This window comes from Rhipicephalus sanguineus, chromosome 7 (genome assembly GCF_013339695.2).
Source record: "Rhipicephalus sanguineus isolate Rsan-2018 chromosome 7, BIME_Rsan_1.4, whole genome shotgun sequence".
NCBI classification, from domain to species: Eukaryota; Metazoa; Arthropoda; class Arachnida; order Ixodida; family Ixodidae; genus Rhipicephalus; species Rhipicephalus sanguineus.
Genome location: NC_051182.1, coordinates 55719871 through 55743195, shown reverse-complemented (window position 1 = coordinate 55743195; position 23325 = coordinate 55719871). Strand labels below are relative to the sequence as shown.

The window sequence follows — 23325 nt, the reverse complement described above, 5'->3', positions numbered from 1 at the left end:
TGTGATAGCGGGAAGTGAAATAAACGGCTCGGAAATGATTGAGCTAACTTTTTACGAATGTTCTTTAGGCACAGTGTGCGTCGAATGGGGAAGATGGCTAGAGCGTACAATGCACGTAATGGAAGGGAAGCAAGCAGGCAGTGAGAAAACAACTGCATAACAGCGCGCCTGCTGATTGTGGCATTTAGTTACAAATTAAGTTGGCCTTCGCTGCATAGAGATGCTTTATTCTGTGTGCAAGGAGAGTTTTCACAAAGTGACCTAAACCATGTGTTCGCGGTGTCTCGCGTGCTTCTGATTAGCGAATACTGGCGGGATAAGTTGAGGTTACAAGCTACAAACTGCGTACGCGTTAGTCCTTTAGAGAGCGGCAGCAGCCCACACCCGCACACGCTAGACACAATTAAAGTTTGAAATACATTTTTCTTGACGACAAGACACTAGAGCAAAGTTTTACTGCAGGAAAATAATTAAAACTAGATTTACGTGCAATGCAAGCTGATGACAACTATCAATCGCACTGAAGTGAGCACAAACGGCAAGGGTATCTATGGCCCGTTAAACCTCGTGAACAAAGCAAATGAGGACATATGGTATTAAAACCGTGTGTTCACTGACATAAGCGCTTTTCGATAAAAAATTGTCCTCAAAATTGTGACCGGAGTTTTTTTAATTTTATTTTTTGAAAATGTACTTTTTTACTAGAGGTTAACGCATTCCTGTTCTTGTGTTTCTGCCGAAGGGAGGACTTCGAAGCGTTGTGTGGGCTGACTGCGTTCAAGCAATTGCAATGGCTGCAACACCTCTGATCATCATTGGAAAGGTTATTTACGACTCACAGAGTGCCAGACCGCCACTCAGGCCTCTGAGTGACTTCAACGTTACGCAAAACATATTCAGGTGAGCTCGCTCTTTTTATGACAATCTGCGTGACACTTGCAAATTAAATATATAAAGGTCGGCAGACTTGTTAGCCTCGCCATACACTGGTAGCAGTTGTATATTCATATTGTCACGTTGTTTATTCACGTAAAACGTGAGGGAACGACGAGGAACGTCAATGGGCCAAAGTCCAAGCAACGCAAGCACGGGTAGCGTGGCTACCACTTAGGCTGAGGCTTGTTTCTTGGCTGCTTCATCGTCATCTCGTACTGTTCACTACTTTTGCCCCGGTGAATAGCGTAGCCATCCTTGCGACCTAAGGCGTTATCAGTACAGCGGGATCATAATAGGGCTTGAGGCGACTCACGTGGACGATTTCCCTTCCACGACGACGTAAGTCTTGCGACGGTGTCAAAGGCTCAACCTCATAATTGACTGGGGACGTACGAGTGAGAATGCGGTAGGGCCCGTGATATCGGGCCAGTAATTTCGACGAAAGGCCAGGAGTGTTCGGTGGGATCCAAAGCCAAACCAGGGCACCTGTCGTCAAAGTAGGGAGAGGTCGGTCGGTGTCGTGCCTTAGCTTCTGACGGCCTTGGTCTTCGGTTGTCAGCGAACGGGCCAATCGTCGGCAATCTTTGGCGTACCTGGCAACATCAGAAATGGCAGTGTACTCAGATGAGTCAAGGCGTGTAGGGAAGCATAGTGTCAAGCGTGCATGATGGATCGCCTCCGTACAAGAGAAAGAAAGGCGAAAAACCTGTGGTCGCATGCGTAGCGGTGTTGTACGCGTACGTGACAAATGGAAGGACGGTGTCCCAATGGGTCTAGTCTGATGCGGTGTACATTGTCAGAATATCGCCAAGAGTACGATTAAATCGTTCAGTGAGGCAATTCGGTTGCGGGTGATATGCGGTCGTTATGCGATGAACGATGTTGCACTGAGCGAGCAAGGCTTGAATAGCGTCAGACAAGAAAACACGCCCTCTGTCGCTCAAAAGTTCACGGGCACACCATGGCGAAGGACAAAGTTGCGTAAGATGAAAAACGCCGCATCTCGTGCGGTTGCTGTTGGCAGGGCTGCAGTTTGCGCGTAACGTATGAGGTGGTCTACGCCGACAATTATCCACCTATTTCCAGAAGAAGTCGAGGGAAGCGATCCGTATAAGTCGATACCGACGCAATCAAATGGACGCGCCTGACAAGGCAGAGGCTGAAGTGCACCGGCTGGCCGTTCAGTGGAGCTTCACGGCGCTGACAATCAGTACAAGCACGTACGTACTTGCACACAAATGTATGCATGCCGCGCCAGTAGTATTACTGACGCAGGCAGTTGTAGGTCTTGGGAGCGCTGGCGTGAGCACTTTTCGGGTCGTTGTGGAAAGCAGTACAGATTCATTTCCGTGCGCATGTGGCGTGGTATAACCAGCAGCCACCTGCGACCGCCAGACGCGTAATTCCGCCGTTAGAGGAGGTCCTCTCAAATAGGGAAATGCGTGGCTTGACGATGGATAGTTCTTGAGGGTGGATGAGCTAATGGGTCAGGCAGAAAGTCCAGGAGATGGGAAATCCACGATATATAATATTATGTCGGGTTATGTCGCCCCAGAACCACGATATGGTTATGTCGCCCCAGAACCACGATATGGTTATCAGGGTTCGACCCCGGCCGCGGCTGTCGCATTTCAATGGTGGCAAAATGCCAGAGGCCCGTGTACACTGTGATGTCGATTCACGGTAAAGAGCATCAGATGGTCTGAATTAGTACGGCGTCTTTCATAATCATATTGTGGTTTCGGGACGTAAAACGCCAGAAAATAGTATTATAATTTATTTATTTTATGGAGCCTCTAAATGCCCTCACGCGTAGGGATGTTACATAGGGACGTCGGAAAAAAAATCACATGACAAAAGAGCTCTTGAAATGCAAACACAACAAGCATCAAAAAGTGGTGAAGCAATACTCAATGAAAGACAATGAAAAAAAAGCGACATAATAAACAGAACGGAAAATGAAAATCAAGTCAATCACGGAGATCAAAATAGCGTGAGGAGATAGACGACAAATCTCTATCATTTTGGAGGTAATTAAAATTTGAAGCATTCATATCAGTAGCAATTAAATGAGAGAGCCCTTTCCCCTCGATGCTGGTTTTTGGCAATTAATAATTGAGGGAAACTTGAAAGGCGGCAAGTGATCAGTCTGATCTTGAAAGGGCGGTCACGACGTGAAAAAGACGGCTGGGAGTGAGTGAAAGAAATCGCCCTGAAGCAACCGACGATGGTAAAATTGGTGAAATATATGTGAGCAAATTTGTAACAATGGGAAATGTTATCATCACCAGCACTAGCTGTTAGCCCGTAGACATCAGCGAAACGAGAGCAGGACGAAAGGGAGGAATCCTATGATGTGTTGCTCCTCCATATTATTGGCTGCAGAACAGGTTGTAACCGAATGTAGCATTCTGCTTTTCAATATATAGATTGTTGTTACTCTGACCAGCTATATACACATGGCCCCGTGGATCAGTATATCCGCACAGCTTTTCAGCGGGGCCTCGTACACCACCTGGACACCAATGGTGTGCATCCAATGCCCTGTTTTTCCTTGGTCGGTGCTTTGACACATTATTTGCCACCTACTATTGTGAGAGCACCGTGAAACACCCGCTGGCCGAATGGTTATCCTCGCTACTGCTAGCCGCCCCATTTGGCAAGTGGTAACGATGCCCGGAAGCTAATCTGTAGGACACGGGTTCGATCCTGGCCGCAGCGGTCGCATTTTGCACAGAAGCGCAATGATAGGGGACCGAGCACTTATATTTAGGTGCATGTTAAACACACCCGCATTCTCAAAGTTTCCGGAGCCCTCCACTACGGGGTGCCTCTTAATCATATCGCGGTTTTGACACGTAAAAGACCAGCAATTATTAGCTCTACAGCTTTCAATATATATATTACGTTCTAAGTTACCAAGGTATTTACAATTATGCTACTATCGGTGTAAAATGAAACCCGAACAGCGGCAAGCCTTCGCAGTGGTTATAGTGCGCGCCATCCTGTCACCCCCATTGACAAGGGCGTGCATCCGGATTGTACGCACTGCGCATATGCGCGCTGTCCATGGTGACTGATAACTGGATGGCACGCACTAAATTATTTGCGAAGGCTTGCCGCTGTTTGGCTTTCATTTGACACGGATAGCACACTTCTGGTGGTCCTGTTTCTGAACAGTGTAGTACACGTCAAACTGAAATGCTGTTCGAAAGTTTTCAACGTTTACGCTACAGCATCATGAAATCATTAGAATGATAAGTTAAGTGACGCGCCTTGTATCAAAGACGCTACGGGCAATAATACATTACGCTCCCTCTCAGCACTGCCTTTCCTCCTTAACTCGTCGAACGCGCAGCCGTCGCTGGCAAAGGCTGCACACTCGACGGGTAGAGCTCCGCTACGCTTTCCAAGGTCCCCGCGAGCAACTCCGACAGCGCGTCATCGGGCAGTGGAGACAAAGCGAACCGCGACGTAGTGGAGATCTGCCCCCCAGGTGCAGCCGTCCTTATTATATTGTCCTGTACGCCGACAATCTGCAAAGGCGTTGAAGTATGCGGACCAGCAAAACTATTTAGAACAATCACCAATAACCGTCAACTCAGGCAACGTGGTAGTGTCTTCAATGGGGATATTACAGCCGCAGACGCGTGGATACTGGCGTGGATCGCATAGCGAGAGCGCCGCGCTCACTGCACCGACGAGTGGGAGCAACTCCGCTCGCCAGTTGCATTACACGTCTACACGGCATCGCAGCATTGTAATTGACCTATTCTTAGATATTCAGTTGACCAGTTGTCCACTAAAGATGAAGAAAACATATCGGCAGCAAACACCGGTTAGGATTTCTGAACACACGTAACGAACGATTGAGGAAGATTTTAACGAACCGTTGAAATAAACCCAGTGAGAAACAGCGGGGCCGCTCGCTTGAGTCTCGCTGGTCAACCATATGTGCGGAGTGTTTGGGCGGATATTTTCTATAGCATAGATTACGTTACTGCAGCCATACATACCTCCTGAGAAACTTGTGAAAAGACAACAGGTGCTGTTCTTTGCTCATGCGCAGAACAAAGTTTGACCTGACAAGCGAAGAGAACTTTTGGAGTTGCCTGGCAGGAGCGCTGCCTTATAGCTTTGTGCGCACTGGGTTCGACCAGATGGCAGTACAACGGTTCATCGCTGCAAGGACGCTACGACAAGCGAAAAGGTAGGCTGACTGGACATTATTTATGAGGCAATAGTAAAGTGTTTGCCATTTTTTAGTGCTCGCTGCTGAATCCACGGGAGCTGCCAATAACTCAGAGACTGATTCGCGCAATTGTAATTCACCCGGGGCCTGTCCATGTGCCATGGATTCCTTATTCTAATATATGCATAAAGTCATGTCTAAGCGTGATAATATGGCTCTAGCTTTAAATGACTTTGAAAAAGCGTCGTGGAAATCAACGCGTTGATTCCGCTACTCACCCAGCCACGGTGGTCTAGTGGTTATGGTGCTCGACTGCGGAACCGAAGGTCGTGGAATCGAGTCCCGGCCGCAGCGGTCGCATTTTTGGTGGAAGCGGAAATTCTTGAGGCCCGTGTACAACGGCTGTCTAAATTTCCGGAGCCCTCCACTACGGCGTCCCTCACAATCATTTCATGTTTTTGAGACATCAAGCGCTAAAATTATTATTGCTATGATTCGTATACTCCGTTGAGACGTTGACTCGCGGAAACTTTAGTTGTAGACTAATCTTCAGATATTATGCTGTGTTTGTTGCTGAGGCAACGCTGCAGTTAGGCGTCAGTGATACCAAGACATTGAGGCCTTCGTTCGCTCATGGCGATGCACACATCATTTTAGTAGCCGTTTTTAGAAGTTAAACGATGTCATTAATGCTAACACGCGTAAATTGCACACGAAAGGGAACGTTGCACATGAAGTGGAAGGTGCGTGTAATGTTTACAGAAATATGAGAGACATTTGTTCCATTGCAGTGACAAGTTCAATGAGCGCCTGTGACATTTAGCCTTAAGCATGATCGCACTTAGCTCTTCATTCGGAGGAGGAGGAAGGAAAGGAATGAAAGGCAGGGATATCAACCAGACGCGCGTCCGATTTGCTACCCTACACTGGGGGAAAGGCTTTAAAAGAAAGAGGGCAGAAAACACTGTCAGGGTACATGGGTGCCTGTCCATTGCACGCCTACAAGCGGTCGCTTAAACCGGTCGATTTTAAGAACAGTAGCAACGCTCGCGTCGCTTTGCTGGTCTGCGACGCGTAGAGCCACGATCCGAGGATCTTCTCTTCGGAAAACGGTCTGTCTTCTAGCTTGCGTTCAGCGCATTGCGTAGATCTTTGGTTTCGTTCACAAAACTATCACAGAAACACAGTAGATGTTCTACCGTTTCGTCACTGTTAGACGAGTCACATTTAGAGGTGTCTGCCATTCCTATGCGAAAAGAGTACGCCTTCGTGAAAGGTACTCCTAACCACAGGCGGCACAGTAAGGTTGCCTCACGGCGGGACGGATGCAATGGAACTTGGAGTTTCTTCGATGGGTCTAGTTTATATAGGCGATGGTTCCACACACTGGGGTCGCTCAACCAAGCTTGCGACATTGTGTCAGCGAACGAGCGAAGGCCCCTTACAGCGCCTTTCCTCGACAAGGGTATTGGGGCTGTCTGGGCATCCTCGTGGGCGGACCGGGAAACCGAATAACATGAAGAATTCAATAAACTATCGGTGCAGATTACGTGGACCTAACGAGATTGAATCCGTGAAACTTTTTACCCGTCGCTAAAAGGGCACTGTTTATTGTTTACGAGTATGAAAATATTCCAAAATATCGAACAACGAACCGATTAGCGTTCTATACGAGTCGGTAATATGATGGAAAGGTGCATATTCGACGCATATATCATTTTTAGAATGCTGCAGCTGCATTGCGAGAATCAGTTCCCCTTTTCATCTTCGAACCTTACGGTAACAATACGATTACAAAGGTTCATGAAGTCCAATCTTTTACTGGTCTGTCGACGCTATTGTCACGTGTTCGTGACAGCGAAGAAAGAAGCAGTCTGGCTGTTAAAGACAAAACATTTTATTGGGCGATATTGTGCCCAGGAAATGAACAGTGAAAGTACAGGCAATACACGCTCTACACTTACAGCGGCAATAACAGTCGTCGGCCGTCGGTAATCTGATCTGCGGGCTGGCGCATTCGCATTTACACACGTGACATCGAAGATTCGAGCAATATCGTTGGTGGTCGCGTTAGTTTTCGAATAAAGTCTACCATACGCGTTCTGCGCTTAAGCTTATCAGAAAAATCTAAAATAATCGGGAATGTTCCTGCACATTTCGGAGCGATGCGCGCAAGGCAGTGGCTATACTGGTAACGGGTCGGTTACATGAAAATAGAAAAGGCAGTGCGCGTGGCATTACCCCGCTCTTAACCCCTTCATGCGCGAATTATGATAGACTGTCTGAAAAGTCGTCAAACCCGCGCTACATATTTCCAAGGCACTCGATATTAGATCCTAAGAAAGCGAATGAGATATGTGGTTTTGTGGAAGTTTCTCTATTTGATCGTAATTATCTTTCAATTAAATTTGTTTATATTCTGCAGTCAGTGAGGTTTAATTATTGCGTAAAAAGAATTAAATGCGAGGCTCAAAATAAATTCCCAGTTAGTTTTTTGGTTATATTTGTTTCGAGCAAAGAAATATAATGCTCTTGACATTGGTCCCGGAACGCGGCACGTCGAACGATTGTCCAACATGGTAGTGTGTCCAGCAAAGCGATCCTCTGCAGCAATACGCAGCCAAATGAACTTAAATGAGCGCTAGTTGTCTACTCAGGAAGCCTGTATAAATGTGCACTCCGCGTTTCAAGCCATTTGAAGAAACACACTGTTAGCATCGTCAGCTGCACAGTTACCGCAGCCGCCACGGGATGCCACCACGTGCCCGCGCGCGCGCGCTCGCGATCACACTGAAAGCAAGCTGCGCGGTCGAAAAAAAAATGTGCTGAATGTCCTGACATGCGCGTGACATGACCTTGCTTAGCTTCCAGCGAGTTCGTCGGGACGAAAGAACAGAGAAAGGAATTACAGCGGGCGACGAATCTCTGTAACTCCAATCGTTGTTGACTGATGCTGAAAATTTTTGCGGCGGCAGATTTATGACGCAATAATCCCGTTTAAGAAAGCCATTCGATTGTGACTTGGAAAAGGGTTGCAGGGTTAATCTAAGAAAAGTGTATTCATTCAACGTAAAGCTGTGTTTCTTGGAAGAGTTTTCGATGGGACCACCAAACGCACGAAGCAAGTGTCCATCGATAGGATCTGCCAGCTGGCAAAACCATATGGCGCGTAACCATAGCGCGTATTTCTAAAATTAGCAGAGCGTTTGAGACCTTGTATAAAAAAAAATCGCTGTAAAAATTAGATGCCTCGTGCGCCTAAAGAAGAAAGTAGTTCCCTATGGGTCTAATGAAGAATGTGAGAGAGTCTACTGCAATTTGATGCAAAGAATCTCAGCTGAACCTGTTCAACTTCACTTCACTTTGCCCTTTGAACTGAATACTGACGCCTCACGTTATGAGATAGGCGCAGTCTTGTATCAGAAATGTCCGTAAGCATCATTCCGAGTAAAAGCGACATGCAGAAGGCTACGACAGCTGCACCTTTAAGCAGCCTGAAGTTAACTACGCCACTACTGAAAAGCAAACACTTGCAGCCCTTAAGCTAATTCGGTACTTTATTCACAGAGTAATTCATTAAGTTTACCTTGAGCACTCATCGCCACGCCCTCACTCATCTCTTGAATATGCCACCCCTTTTGACCGATGAAGATGCTTTGTAACCACAGCGGTGGCTACATGGACAGCATCCGCTTCCAATGCGACAGGTACCGGGTTCTATTTTAAGTGCCGATCGGAAACCCGCTGGTTTTTCCTAAGGGGTAGAGGAGCACAGCGACTTGGCGCTCGCTTGTTCATGGTTACTCATGTCTAAAGGTGGCCCCATAAGCTTCTGTAAAGGCCGCTAGGCACACCTTAACCGGCACAGCCTCGATGAAACATCGAACATCCACCGGTGCTGTAGAAGCCAGAAAATTGCTGCCGCCGGGTACCTACCGGTGAACTAGGTATAGCACACGTTCGGCCTGGTGCTCAGTAGAACGAGCTATCTAGTCACTTGAGAGGGCACCCAAGCTGTGGGAAAGTGACGACATGGGACCGCCAGTCCTAAAAATAAGGTCATCCTCCTTTTTTTCGGAATTGGAAGAAATCAATGAAGCAAAATAGTGGAAAGGAACTGCACGACTGGTGTTCACTCGTGCGCCCTTCGTGCATTGGGGACTGCCGGCTCGTTTGATCTCTGCTTCGTGCGCGTTAGTCGCCTGCGTTCACGCGCTTTTATTAGTCGCTCGTGAAACATACGATGCGCAGGCGATGTTATCGATTTGGACTTTGTTTGGAACATGACAGCGACGGCGACGGCAAAACCCGAAGACAGTGTCCATGTAATTTTTATCGCAAAAAATTGACAACTGACATCGCGCTGTTGTCCCAGACATGTAAGTCACACACCCGCTACTAGTGAGAAAAAAAAAGAACATCTCGCAGGGTTCCTTATGCATTCGGCTAAGACAGGTCGAAGCTGGTTTTCTTCTGACTCGGCGCATTGAGCCTCAACTCCTTCTATTTAAGAAGCTTTCAGCGCCTAGCGTAGTTTCGCGCTGCCTGCAGGATCGGTGGCATTAGAAGCTTTCTGCTGCTCACCTTGTTTTGCACCGCCTCCGTGATAGGCCCACCTTTTAACTAAACGACGGTGTAATGTGATTATGTCATCATGAGACGTCACGCTATATGACATCTTAGTGAAGTCATCAAATTTGGCGATCTCTTTATTTACATTGACGTCCTATGGTGATGTGATCGCGTGATGATTTCTTGAGCCACTTGTGCTGACGCATACGCCGCCGATGGTCAGTTGTCGCATTTGATGAGTAATCTAAGGCTTTTGCTACAGTGAGACATTCCAGTGTCAATTTTTATGGTACATACCCTGCGGCAACGACAACCATTCAGAAGAGAATATTGAAAACTGTATCGTATTTCTAATAAAGGTACTTGTCTGCCTGCATCGTATATCGGTTAACGTGGTTCTGTTGAATGTGCTTCAACTGGAAACGTTTTCAAGCATAACCCCAGGCGGGGTGATTAACATAAACCTGGAAGGGTAAAGCGATATCAGCCTTTCGATAGAAGAATCGCAAGGGCCTGGGGAAAAAACAGAAGGAACATCAAGATATCAATAAACATGGCTGATCCCTCTGTAATAGGAATCTGTATAAAACGAAAGTGAAACGTGTATTCACAGACATAGCTGAGCGTCTGTTGTGCATGCTTTCGCCCCAAGGGCGAAGGAAGGAATGCCATAGCAAGAAGTCGTAATGTCACGCGAAGCATGGCAAGCAGCTAGAAACTTGCAACGCGCTGCTCAACCAGAAAGGACGCACGGAACGAACATACACAAAATGAGCGCGAACTAACTGTCACAGTTCTAACTTATTTCTGTATGAGCAGCGCGCTCCTTTCGTAAAAGCGGCCGCTGCAGTGATCGAAGTGAGCGTCGTGCTTTTAACGCAAACTTGCGGTGCGCGCACAGGACGTGCAAACCACCGCCTTCACGAGATAAGCGCGCGCACGAGCGACCGTGCCATGTAGAGGCGCGCGCTCATCGCGACGCTTGGGGCGACGACCTTTAAAGCGCGCTGTTCGAGCCCTTCGCGCCGTCTCGCTAGTGATAACGAAAACACGCTGATGCACCGCCGATGTCTAAGTACCGCCCCCGGCAAATTATGTTGATATATAGCTCGCCGTTAGTATGGCGAAGAACGTGCCGTCTGTAGCTGAATCATTTCGCGCTGAGAAACGAGGGGTCGTAAGGTCGACTCCCGGTGACCGAACTTTTTCTTCTGGTTTTTTCTTTGCCATCTGTAGTCTTTGTATTTTACAACGTCATATCCGTGACGGAAATACGTCAGTGCGTCAGTGGTGCCGTGGTATACACCGGCATAAAACAATTTCGTGTTAAAAGAAAGAACAAGAAGCACGCCAGTTCTATAGTAAAGCTTTCCACTAGGAACACTACATACTTGAGCATTCGATCGAATAAACGTGCTTGTAGAGTTGCGACGATTATGAAAAGTGCAATATTTTCTGTCTCTATCGTTGCAGGATGGCAATCACTGGGGCTGTATTTGTCGTCACCTTTCTTGTGGTGGCAGCGTTCGGTGCTTTGGCAATAATATACTGGTACAGAGATTGCGACCTAGTCTTATCAGGTGCCATCAGCAGCTACGACAAGGTGACATACCAATCACATTCTACAAGAGCGTTGCGACTCTAGCACCTACTGAGACACATGGTTGGGCAAAGAACTACATCCTGCATAAACCACAACTAACACGAAAAGACGCAGCTTCATAACTAATTATTATTATGGCATCCCGCCCATTCGGTATACATTTCGTAGTTCCTTTTTCGTAAGAACAATACACAAATAGAACCGGCTTCCAGAAAATGTCGTTAGCATAAGGAACATTACGCGGTTGCACTAGTTGATGCATGTTCATACTGAACATGTATCAACTAGCCCCGCAGCGAGTGTTATAATAATGAACTCTCTTTCCGTTTCCTGTGACAACGTCAACACCTATAATGCCGGTAAATATGGAATTACGCTCATGAAGTGACTAGTTTAACCCTTTCCGACGCCACCTATGGAGACCTATCGGTATATGCGTCCAATCGATACAACGTTATTTCAGGGCACGATATTCTATTGCAAGAAAACTAATTTAATAATACGCTAATTTACATGTTTTGTAGTGATTATTCCCAATCAACATTTAAATAAATATATATTTTTCTTCAATTATTCACGTCTTGTTCTTGCCCAAATAAAATGAAATGGCAGGCTAGAAATATAGCGGAAACTAGAGTTCGGTTATGTCAATTTTGAGCAAGGACAAATTATACTTTTGACGTGGCTTGCGGAAGGCGGAACGTCGTATGACTCGTCGATCGTGGTAGTGCCTTGAGCAAAGCGATCGTATGCAACAGTACACTGCAAAATGAACTTAAATGACGACAAATTCATGATGCAGGAGGTTCAATTCATCTAAAGCTCAATGTATCCGGCTCTTTTTTAGCCTAGATGGTACGACTAAAAATAACAAGGGGTGCACATTATTGTGTACATAGCATCAGAAAACGTTAGAGCACATGTTCGTAATGATATTTGCATAGTCTGTATAACTCCGCACAATTTGCGTATTTTTGGTCGTTTTGTAAAACAAACTGGACCTAGTAAAAAAACCTATTGCGATTTGTTTTGTCTTGTAATCCATGTCGCCCCCCCCCTCCCAACACACTGCCTGGTGGCGATGTAGGTAAGGTGTAAATAAATAAAAAGGTCACAGTTTCGCCGCAAGGGCGAAGCCATTATTGAGATAGCAAGAAACTGTAATGCTATACGAAGTGAAGCTCGCCAATGGATACCCTCAGTTTGAACAGCGCTCCCGTTGCAATGGCGGCCGAAGCAGCGAAGGAAACTGGCGTGCTTCAAGCGTCGAGCTGTGGCACTTGATAGTTCGCGCTCATTTTCTGTTTGTTCGTTTAGCGGCGTCCCTTGAGCTCGAGTGACTTTCGTACGCTCCGTAAAATCAGCGCGGACATCACGGTGAAAGCTGGAAACATCCCTCCTTCCCTCACCACGAGAAAACCGCGCGAGCAGACAGCGGAAGGGCAAGGTTCTCCCTGCGGAATCATTAGAAGAAGCGAGCGAGCTGGCCGACGACTTTTAAATGCGCCCGTTGCGCTTCTCGCGCCATCTCGCTGCTAGTGAAGAAACGCCTATAGATGCCTGCCATCTCGGCGTACTACGAGCAGTAAAAGGTGTGTATATAACGCTCGCCGTTATCTACCTGAAGGATCTGCGCTTTGTGGCGTAGTGGTTAACGCCACGCGCTGCGGAGCGAGAGTTCGCTGGTTCGATGCCGCGCTTCGGAAGCATTTTTCTGAATTACTTTTCTTTGGGACTTTTATATATATTCACATATACATATACCATGCATGACGGCGGCGAAGGCGACGGCATTAACCAGCCGAGACTGTCCATAAAATTGCCATCGCAATCAAAACAAAAATTAAGTTTGCGCTCCGTATATCCGAAAGTCGCGTTCTTGTTTCCAGCCGCGGAAATCGTATTGGGTCAAGGCGGAATGCCAGATGCCCGTTAAATTCGGTTTACGAGCGCGCTAAGGAACTCCGGGTGGCCGAAATCTGTAGAGCAATCCACCACGACGTAACTTATAATTATATCGTGGTTTTGGCATACAAATACTAGAAATTATTATTAAGTTCGGGCTTCTAGTTTTTCAGAAGCCCCAAATAAACAATGGTAAGGTTGTCACAGCGCGGCTAGGACATAGTTCTTCACCACGGAGCTATTATTCACGAATAAGAAATTCTGAAAATTCTACCTCAGTCATTTAGCTACGCAATGTATCTAAATCTTGTTAAATACGAGGCATTTCTTACCGAACCTAAGGCACTTGAAGCGTTTCTATCTATCTATCTATCTATCTATCTATCTATCTATCTATCTATCTATCTATCTATCTATCTATCTATCTATCTATCTATCTATCTATCTATCTATCTATCTATCTATCTATCTATCTATCTATCTATCTATCTATCTGACAGTTTATATCTACCCAGGCACAGCGAGAAGAGACATTTGTCATTCATATGTGATGCGTTAACAAAAACTGACATCGGCAGCGTTGACCTAACGAATGCAAAGAATAAAAATCCTGTTCCCCTCTGTTCCGTCTGTTCTCTAACGTGATTGCTGACGCTACGTCAGACCATGAGTTACCCTTTAAAAGCCAGTGTAGTGACGTGATGGTAAGCCCACAATGAGCACACAGCTAGTACACTTGCAAAAACACACCGATCCACCTCGTAAAGCTTGGCTCAAAGCCAAAAAATGCAGCATAGACAACTATTCGCTGAGTGCTTCGCACGAAACCAATTGCCACTAAGCGTGGGACTTGCCGAATTTCTTTAATGTGTACATCTATAAAGAAGGTAAGAAAGAACCAGGAAGGAGAAAAGGCAGATGCAAACAACATCAGTAAAGTAGATTATGAGTGCTTCAGAACATGACAAGAAGGGCTTTTATACCAAACAGATATAGCGTCATGTATAATCGGACAGAATAACTGCAATTTCCCGCATGCTCACTTTTCTTTCGTTTTGTGTAGATTGTTATGTTTAAATGATTTATTCACCACGCGCACTTTTTTTCTATGATGATGTAACCAACCCAATTGCCTGGACGCTACCTATTAACTGCTCCAGCAGTACAGCGGCCCAACCCGGGGCTGCACCGCGAGCTCATATCCTGAAAGCTAAAGGCAGCAACCGCTGGAGGTGCAATTGCTGCACGATCAAATACCCAAAATTATCCGTCCCCGACGCCGACGATGGGATTAAATCTTCTGAACACGCTGCAAGTCGAACGGGGCCCGCACAACGAAACTTTTGCGCCGAAAGAAGACCTGACGGCACCACGTAAAAGCGGCGAAACAAGACAACGTAGCCGTGATCGGACACCAGGACCTAACCGCAACGCAATATGACGAACTAGCGACCTTCACGTTCTTATCGATGGCCACAACGTGATCGCTTGTCGTGGACCTTAGGGCAGACAATTCCATCGTCAGTGGGCCGTTCACGGCGAAGTTGAAGAAAGTTAAAACCGCCTGTAAAAGCCCCAAAATCTGGGCCGTGGAGGCCATCTAATCACGATGTCTGAAGTCCGCACACCAAGAGTCACCATCAATAATCGGACTTACCTTGCGAGCTTCGAAATCCTGCAACATTGCTCTTAAACCATCACGGCACCGTCGTCGACTTCAGAACCAAATCGATAAATCTATCATCGGACAAAGCGACACCGCCGTAATAACCCATGCCACTGTGAGTTGAACGCGCGCAAGGATGAAGTCGCCATTCCGCCTCGCTCCAGAGTGACAGCTGCCGTCGGCATCGAAATATCTGAAGACATCGAAGGCGTCATCGAAAGCGATCAGCGTTTGCTGCTAGACCGTGACATATGCATCGCAAGAGGCACTGCCCGGTTGCATGAAGGAAAAGGAAGCGTGATGGTAACGAAATTCAGCAAAAAATCCAGACACCTGAACTGTGGCACGACGATTGCATACATTGAGGAAATCCTAGCCGTCAGCGGAGCGGTCGCATTTTCAGATTCTGACGAGGCTACGACGACGACCCACCACCTCAACCATCCTTTGACGTCAACCCAAGTCTTCCTGCTTGTCAACAGCAACAGCTCCAATGCCTTCTGCAGCAATATGACTCTTTCCCCTCTTCATCTAGGTTTCGACAAACGCCTTTGATAAGCACCGTGTCATAACCAAAGAAAATGCTTGACCACTCAGTCGGAGTCCCTACCGGGTTTCGACGCGACAAAGAGAATCCATAAGCGACAAGTCGACGAAATGCTGCAGGAAGACATAATACAGTCTGTCCTATATTGCTGTATGAATGTTATATATTGCCATGCAAACTTCTTTTTTTCTGTCGTGATTTAAATCACCCGCTCTACGTGTAATCATTCTCTTAAACGTGCCTGGCCGGAATCTCGCACATTCCTGATTGTTTAAATTGTTCTCACAAGCTTGAGCGCGCAACGCGAACAGTAGAGTTTATTCTGGAACCAACGCGGCCACCAATGATAAGGCTGGAATCTTCGATGCCACCTGTATAAGTGCCTACGCAGATTACTCTACAGACGACGACTGTACCCGCCGCCATCAGTGTACAGCACGAATTGCTCATACTTCGACTTTTCATTTTCCGAGCACACGTTCGCCCAATAAAGAGTTCCGCAGTTCCCAGATTCCCTACAACCTTCGTCACCGCCAAACCGCGTCACAAATTATGTACTAGGACTTCATGATCAAGTTGAATTGGTAATCAGGGTCCTTTCTATCATGTCCCATCTTTTCCAACCACAGCTCATGAAAGGAATAACAACTAGACCACATCAAAATGCTTTTAGCAGCGTATACGTTGAAAAAGATACCGAGGAACCCGAATGCTGGTGCTCAATCTTGATATCACTGTCAGTGCTTCCCACTTCGTTCGAGTCTGCGAGTTGCATTCGCAATCCCGCGTTTTCAAAGTGGTTTGTACATAATTTGATTGTTGTCACTCAGAATGGTCCAACGTGAACAGAAACAAAAGGTCCATGATAGGTAACGGAGTGAATGAAAATGATATACTTATCTCTACACTGGTTTTTAAATGCGAAGCATTTCTTATCTATCTATCTATCTATCTATCTATCTATCTATCTATCTATCTATCTATCTATCTATCTATCTATCTATCTATCTATCTATCCGCCTACGTCTGGGTGTTCTCATGATCGCCTCTTAGCTTGCTGTAGACCAATATTGGCATGAGTGGGTAAGAGCCTTTGGCAGATATGACTGTCGGGTCATGACATGAATAACGTGAAAATCCTGCTGCTTACGTCGTCAAACCCTTTCCTCCAGACACGTGCAGCACATAACCGTTTACCACGGGCCGCGGTGCACGGGTATGCGCCACAGGTGATTGACAGTTTATATATACCCAGGAACGGCGAGAACAGACATTGGTAACGTAAATGCGAGAGCGGTTAGAAAAAGCGACATCGGCAGCTTTGACCTGACGAATGTAAAGAATGAAAATTAGGATTCCAGCAGGAATCGAACCCAAGCATACTGCGTGGCAATCAGGTATTCTACTGCAGAGCCACGCTAGGTCTATGAACTGGTTTGTGAAAACAGCCTATGCAGGCGTAATGGCGGTGCAACGTCAATTGTGGTGCTGGCTGGCTATCTAAATGGTGCTGGCTATCTAATTTTGCAAGAAAGCAATAAACGCTACATGATACTCCTACGACGTGTACTCCTACAATATAGGCGTCATATCGGATTAATGTCGGTGGTTCCAGTGTTCGCTCCGCTTTCACAGCAGTCTAATAGACATTTCATTTGTATTCCTATGATTCAGCAAGCTAATTGAAGCATTGCTTGACTCCGGAGGAGTATAACAACGAAAGTTACGCATGATATTAACATCATCGCACCGCAAAGTGCACTTAGTCCGCAGTAACGACGCAGTGTCCACTTCATTTCGTACCAGGCTGGGCAATGACCTCATGCTGACCGAGGATGATGCCACATTGATTGACCGTCGCTTTGTAGACCAGGCTACGTAGGCCACATACGGCCAGGTAGTCTACGAATGCGACAAGCGCCATCCACTGATGTTGGTCTAGGTAGCACTATCGAGGCCTACCAGCCTCGACGGCCTATATCGACAGACAATTTGTCGACGAAATGACCGAAGCATTCACAATTTCCAGCAGGTGTACTATACCTCATACTTCACTATACATGGACCCCTCGTCACCGCTATCACGACCGGATTCGATAACAAGTCATGACCAGCATCTGGTGCTCACTGATCACGGTAATCTCTTCCACACATGCACACGAGTTCGTGACACGTGCGTGCGTTCTCCATCTTAAGGGACAAGTATAAGCACAACATATCAGCTTACCGCTTCTGGTGTTGGTAATAACCACGTTGCCGTTGGCAGCGTTACTGTAAACTACTGGTTATATAACACATATGCTGCTCTTCAGCATAAATGTGTGCGTATAAAATTTATACAAATCTTTAGCATCATTTTCTAACGTTTCGCTCAGTAAAAAAATGTGGGATGAAGTACGTGGGATCTGCCGCAATTTTTTTACGTAGAGATGCTCAAATTTTTTATATAAAAAATGCATCATTGCCGGTGTACAGGACAACAACATTATACTTTTATCATTCTTTATAACTTCTAAATTATTAGCGACTAATATGGAAATAAGGGAGACAAGCGTGACACCTGCCGTTCAAAAGGGGCACAACGCCTGCCTGCCTTTAGGTAGGATGGTATAAAAATAGAAATTGATAGGGAGGAACACAAACAGCCAAGGAAGGACGCGAGGACAGACCGTAAAGACTCAGGCCAACGAAAAAGAATAGAGTTAACCAGCACGAGCCTAACAGGCAGACAGTAAAGCTAATAATTGAAAAAAAAAAATCCGTCTTTATGAAAAAATAGCGTCTATTGATAAATGCGAGATATATGTGTTAGCATTACGTCGAGGGATTGGGCACTGGCGCAGTCGAGAAGCTATAGGCTATACGAGTGATCCACAGCGCTGCCATTGGCGGCACAGTCCTTCCACCTCGATTTCATATGCTCGAGATCAGACCAGCAGCAAACCACGCTCGCCGCAAAAAAACGACGAGCGTCTCAAAACGTTGGCACGCAAACACGGATATGACAGCGTTGGGTAAAAGTGTTCCAGGAATGTGAACACGCATTCTTGAGCGTGGTGTGGACATCCTTCAAGTCTTTTGTTTTGCCCAACAAAGCATGCGTGTGTGACATAATGCTAAGATCGCTGTGCTTTGCTACTATATAGACCCCCCAAAGTTGGCATCCTAGCGCCAGAACGTTTTTAATTTACGTTCGTTTAATTACTTGCCACTGCCCCTTCCTTCCTGCGCCATTCATTCTTCCCAACCTCCGTTTCCAGATTCGCAAACACACCGCCTGCTCAATGGACGACTTTTTGAAGCTGATGGTCCCGTTGCTAAATCAAATAAAAAAGCCCCATACCTGTAAGCCAAGCTGTTTTTATGCAGAAAAATAAGTGCTTCCGTAGTGAACACTACCGCGTCGAGGGGCCCAGCATTCAAATAAAGGCGTGTTGTCTTGTAACAACTTACCACTCTTGCTAGACTGAACCAGCAATATTCCTACCGTGACTGGCTGAAATGATTGCGAAGTTTCTATTATTCACAGTTTTCGCGCTGGAACTCCGATAATATATTGTACACCATATACAACAAATCACACATAATTTTTTTTATGCTATTACATTTCTTAGGTTGTTCCGTACTTCGTGAGAGAGCGTCTTTCTGATGTCACAATGCTGCGGGGCGTATTCTTGGCTGGCCTTGTGAGCGCTTCTACAAGGTGAGACTGTTGATTTGTGCAACCGTATCCTCGTACTGAGAAGACGCAGAAATACGCAGAAGTGAATATTCTGGGAACCGTTCGACAAAAGTGCTCTGTTTCCGTTCACCATATCGAGTCTTAATCCTGTGGTTTACGCCAGAGGTGAGAAAGTTTCTGATTTACGGCTACGAACCGTATAGGAACTGTGGCACTGTTCGCGCTGAGCATGTTGCAGTTTACAGCAGATTTGTAAAAAGTCGAGGTTGGCCGTGTGTCGTAAATAATAAATTATCATCAGCATGAACCAACATGCGCCATCTTCGTCCTCTTCTTCATCGCCTTCCTCTTCTGCTTCGATACCAGAAGAGGTGCGCCGATTTGCCTGGCAAGAGATGCAATAACTTGATGGGCGAGAAAACGAGTACAGAAAGAGACAAGGAAATCGAGTGATAGAGAGAGAGTGATAAAGAAACAGAAAGAGCGAATCTTTTGGTGAAAGAAATGTTTGCCTAGGCGAGATTCGAACCCGCGTACCGACAATTCGAATTCGAGCATCCTAACCACTCAACTATTTAGGCACGCTGGCAGAGCAGAGCAGAGCATTATGGGGTGTAGTACAGCAAGGTGGTGGCAAAGGAAAGTGAGGGTTAGGAGGAGGGAAAGGAGGATGGAAGAACGAGCACAGAGAGAGGGGGCGAGATAAATGGAAATAAATAAAAATAAAGAGACATATACGAAATGAAGCGAAGAAAGAAATGAAAGATAGAAGGCGAGAGACCAACTACACACAGAGAGAGATGGAGAAACCAAGAGAGAAAGAAATAGAAAAAAGAGATGAAAGAACAGAAAGATCGAAAAAGAAATAGACAGAGACAGAAAGAGCTAGACAGCAAGAGATAAACAGAGATAGTGGACGAGAGACTGACTACAGAGGTATAGAAAAAAAGAAATATGAAATGGTAGAAACAGATAAAAAGATAGAAGGCGAGAGAGAGGCTACAGAGAGAGAGAGACAGAGAGAAACAAATGCACAGAAAGGAAGTGGAACAGGAAAAAAGAGAACAACGGGAAGGGAGAGAAAAACACACAAAGACAGAGAAAGAAATGGACAGAGATCGGAAGAGATCTAAAGACACATACATAAAAAGAATATAGATACAAAAGAATGCATAGCCATGTATGGTATAGTACAGCAAGGATAGTTTACCGCGTGGCGTAGAAAAACTTCCTTCTAACCCCACGCATTCCCTTCATTAACTTGTTCTTGTTCACCTGCAACTTTGGCTCACACCCACTGTGGGGGATTGGCCAAGACTTGAGTGGTTTTATAAATGTTATAATTCTTCCTCTTCTGCTTCTACTACACCAGCCCTGCTGTCACCCAGCCTTGCGTGACTGTCTGCAAGCTGCATCAGTTTTGTCTACTCGGCCATTGCAAATGTAGTGTTACCTAAAACTACCACTCAATATGCGTAATTTATGTAACAGTAGGTAGGCGTGAGGATCACCATGGCGTGGTTATTCAAGTCAAACAAGGCTTTCTAAGCTTCAGAAGACCATAACATGGTAAAATGCTTGTACGAGAATCAAGCTCATCATTGACTTAGGATGGTTATGTGACGTGAGGTTAAAGTTACAGGCAGGAATTACAAAGGCGACAGAGAACGCCAAACACGCAGTTCATTTTATTGTCCGAGAAAGAAAGACAGATGCTTTAATGAAATGCAGGAGACGTTACCTTGTCTGTTCGCCTTACATGCTATTCCGGTGCTGAGTGATGCTTAGGATATACACACTGATAAACAGAAAACATCACAACCAGCCACATACGCAAACACATCGACTACACTATTTACAAAGTTCAAATCTCCCAGTATATTGTAGGCAAAAAGAGACGTACGCAAAACCAATACACTTATTGCGCGTGGAGCACTACTGACAAAACACTTGAATTCGATCAGGGGCACTCTGATAGGACAAACATAAAACTTGATAGTAACTTGTGTGCAACACACATGCGATGGTGTTCACTGCGGTCTCCGTAGATTTTAATCAATAGACACGATGTAAATTGTCTTCTGTGGGCTCCAGTGAAAGAACGTTTCATGTTTGAGGAAATTTCGTGTGTAGTGATTGCGGCAAGAAATAAAAAAAAACGATACCAGGACCTTTATTCTTTTTTATGTTAATGAGGTCATGATTGTGATATTAGCAACAGTACTACCTTGAAAGAATAATAATGCATATGGGTCAAAACTGATTCATTTTTTTCTGCGTTACTTTAAAGATACACGATGCACTAAAACACCGTACATCAGTTGTAAAACATCTCGAGGGGCACTACAGCATAAACAGGGTAATTTTATGCACGGGTCTGAAGCCACATGTTCTACAACATACGCACGCCGTTCATTCTTTCCATGCACCTTTGTATGTTTTACCTCATATCATGCTGTATAATAAATAATGAGAGCGATCGCACTGGTGCGGCTGCTCTCTAGGTGGCATAGCCTTGTCATGCACCGTGCGGGCCTTTTGTCCCTGGACAATTTTTAAAATTGTCTTGAATGAAGCGTGAGTGAATTATGAAAATCCTGTTATGGCAGCAGCAGCCTCTTCGGAAAGAGTAGCGCACTGAGGCTCGAATCTCACTGGTAATTTGCGCCAAAACCAAGCGCTCTGTTTCAGCCTCGTTTATGCAACGATCACGTCGTACTGTGTCACATTGCAGGGAGACTATGGTGTTGACGAGGCGGCTTCACCTAGCACCGAAAAAATTCGCACAACTTGCACTAAGTCGTGCAAGGCTGGGTAACAGCAGAGCTGGTGGGCACCTAGCCTCTCACCTGCATCTTTCCCAATCCTTATTATACTATACTATGCAAGGCTATGCTTGCGCTCGTTTTTTGGTTTTTTAGTCTGTGTCTTTCTATCCCTTTGTCTCTATGCCTGTAGGCAAAGCTCTACCACAACAGCTCTGCTCTAAAACCCCTATAGCCCGTAAGTGCCACAGAAATTGGGCACATCGCACTCCTCACACAATGGCTCACTAACGGCGAACACCGATTAGGGGCCGCACGTTGCAGCTTATCTTGTGAGCCATCTGTACCGAGTGCTTGGGCGGCGATTGAGCGCAAGCCTGTTCATGATGATGATAATTTTCCATCTATGACACACGGCAGACCTCGGCCATAACACGTCTGCCATAAAAAAAGGTGCACTTGTTCATGCAAGGGTTAGTGCGAAGCAGATAAGAAGCTTAATTTTCACATTCCACAGCACGGTGTCGTCAATCGTCAATTCTCACGCAGCCACGTTCTACATCGATGTCGTCTCGCCGTACATAGAGATGAGCGAGAGCACAGCGCTACATGTGATGCGTCTTCTAGGTAAGTAACGAATCTCCTTATATCTTGCGTCTTCTTTAATTGTCAGCATTGCGGTGTTTTCTATGCCTCGTGCGACGTCAAAGAACGAGCGTTGCAAGCTTTCGCGGGCAAGTGGAATTCTCGAATACGGTTCGTTTCAACACTGCAGTTCTTTTAGCAGTCTTGCAACATAAGCGGGTTTTACAGCACTGGGTGCAGTCTGTATCGTCAGTGATTAATTAAAAGCTTCCGTAGCATGCAGCGAGCTACATCTCTTATACTTACCAACAATGTGTGCACTATCCCCAGCTAGCACATACTGGTACAATACTGTGTATCATCCGGATTAATAAACATTTATTGTTATGTACAAATTACCTCAAATTACACGCAATTAGCTGAGTAACATGCAAAGCATTCCATGAAACGGGAGCAAATACGCTGACGTTCTGTGGCAACGGTAAGCGACGCTTAGAAATAGAACTCACTAATTATACTCTTCCAATTTCGCAGAGGAATTGTATTAGGGCCAAACTGTATGCAACAAAGGAATTGGCGCCGCTGTGACAACCACACTTTCGCACCGCTTTTGTGGTAGTTGTCAATTTAATTGCATTGAAATGCAGAGCTTCCGATTGTTTTTTTTTTTTTTTTCGTTTGGTTTCGACTGGTTCAAGCGGTGCGCTATCATTATAGGCGGCGATGCTTTGTGGGCATACGCCATCCGTTAGACTTATTTCTACCGCTCACATGAAATAAGATTAATCTCTATCCCTCTGTATTAGCATCAATTAGTGATAACTCACGCTTTCGCGAGGCACAAACCACCATGTTTTAAGTACTAGCTAATT

General features: G+C 45.8%; 1 protein-coding gene across 1 annotated transcript; it reads left to right on the top strand.

The window, feature by feature from the left end:
* Positions 1–748: 748 nt before the first annotated feature.
* Positions 749–22503, top strand: LOC125759108 (putative sodium-dependent multivitamin transporter). The gene is made up of 5 exons (XM_049417395.1): positions 749–900; positions 5006–5146; positions 11174–11303; positions 19036–19124; positions 22386–22503. Exons 1-5 carry the CDS (start codon positions 791–793, stop codon positions 22501–22503), a joined length of 588 nt encoding a protein of 195 aa, XP_049273352.1. The 5' UTR covers positions 749–790.
* The last annotated feature ends 822 nt before the right edge of the window (positions 22504–23325 follow it).

What these genes read in the sequence shown, in the direction of transcription:
- LOC125759108 (XM_049417395.1), top strand. Translation starts at nt 791, where the DNA reads ATGGCTGCAACACCTCTGATCATCATTGGAAAGGTTATTTACGACTCA. An exon ending in ACGCTACGACAAGCGAAAAG is followed by an intron (nt 5,147 to 11,173) that starts GTAGGCTGACTG and finishes CTATCGTTGCAG; the next exon opens with GATGGCAATCACTGGGGCTG. An exon ending in CCATCAGCAGCTACGACAAG is followed by an intron (nt 11,304 to 19,035) that starts GTGACATACCAA and finishes TACATTTCTTAG; the next exon opens with GTTGTTCCGTACTTCGTGAG.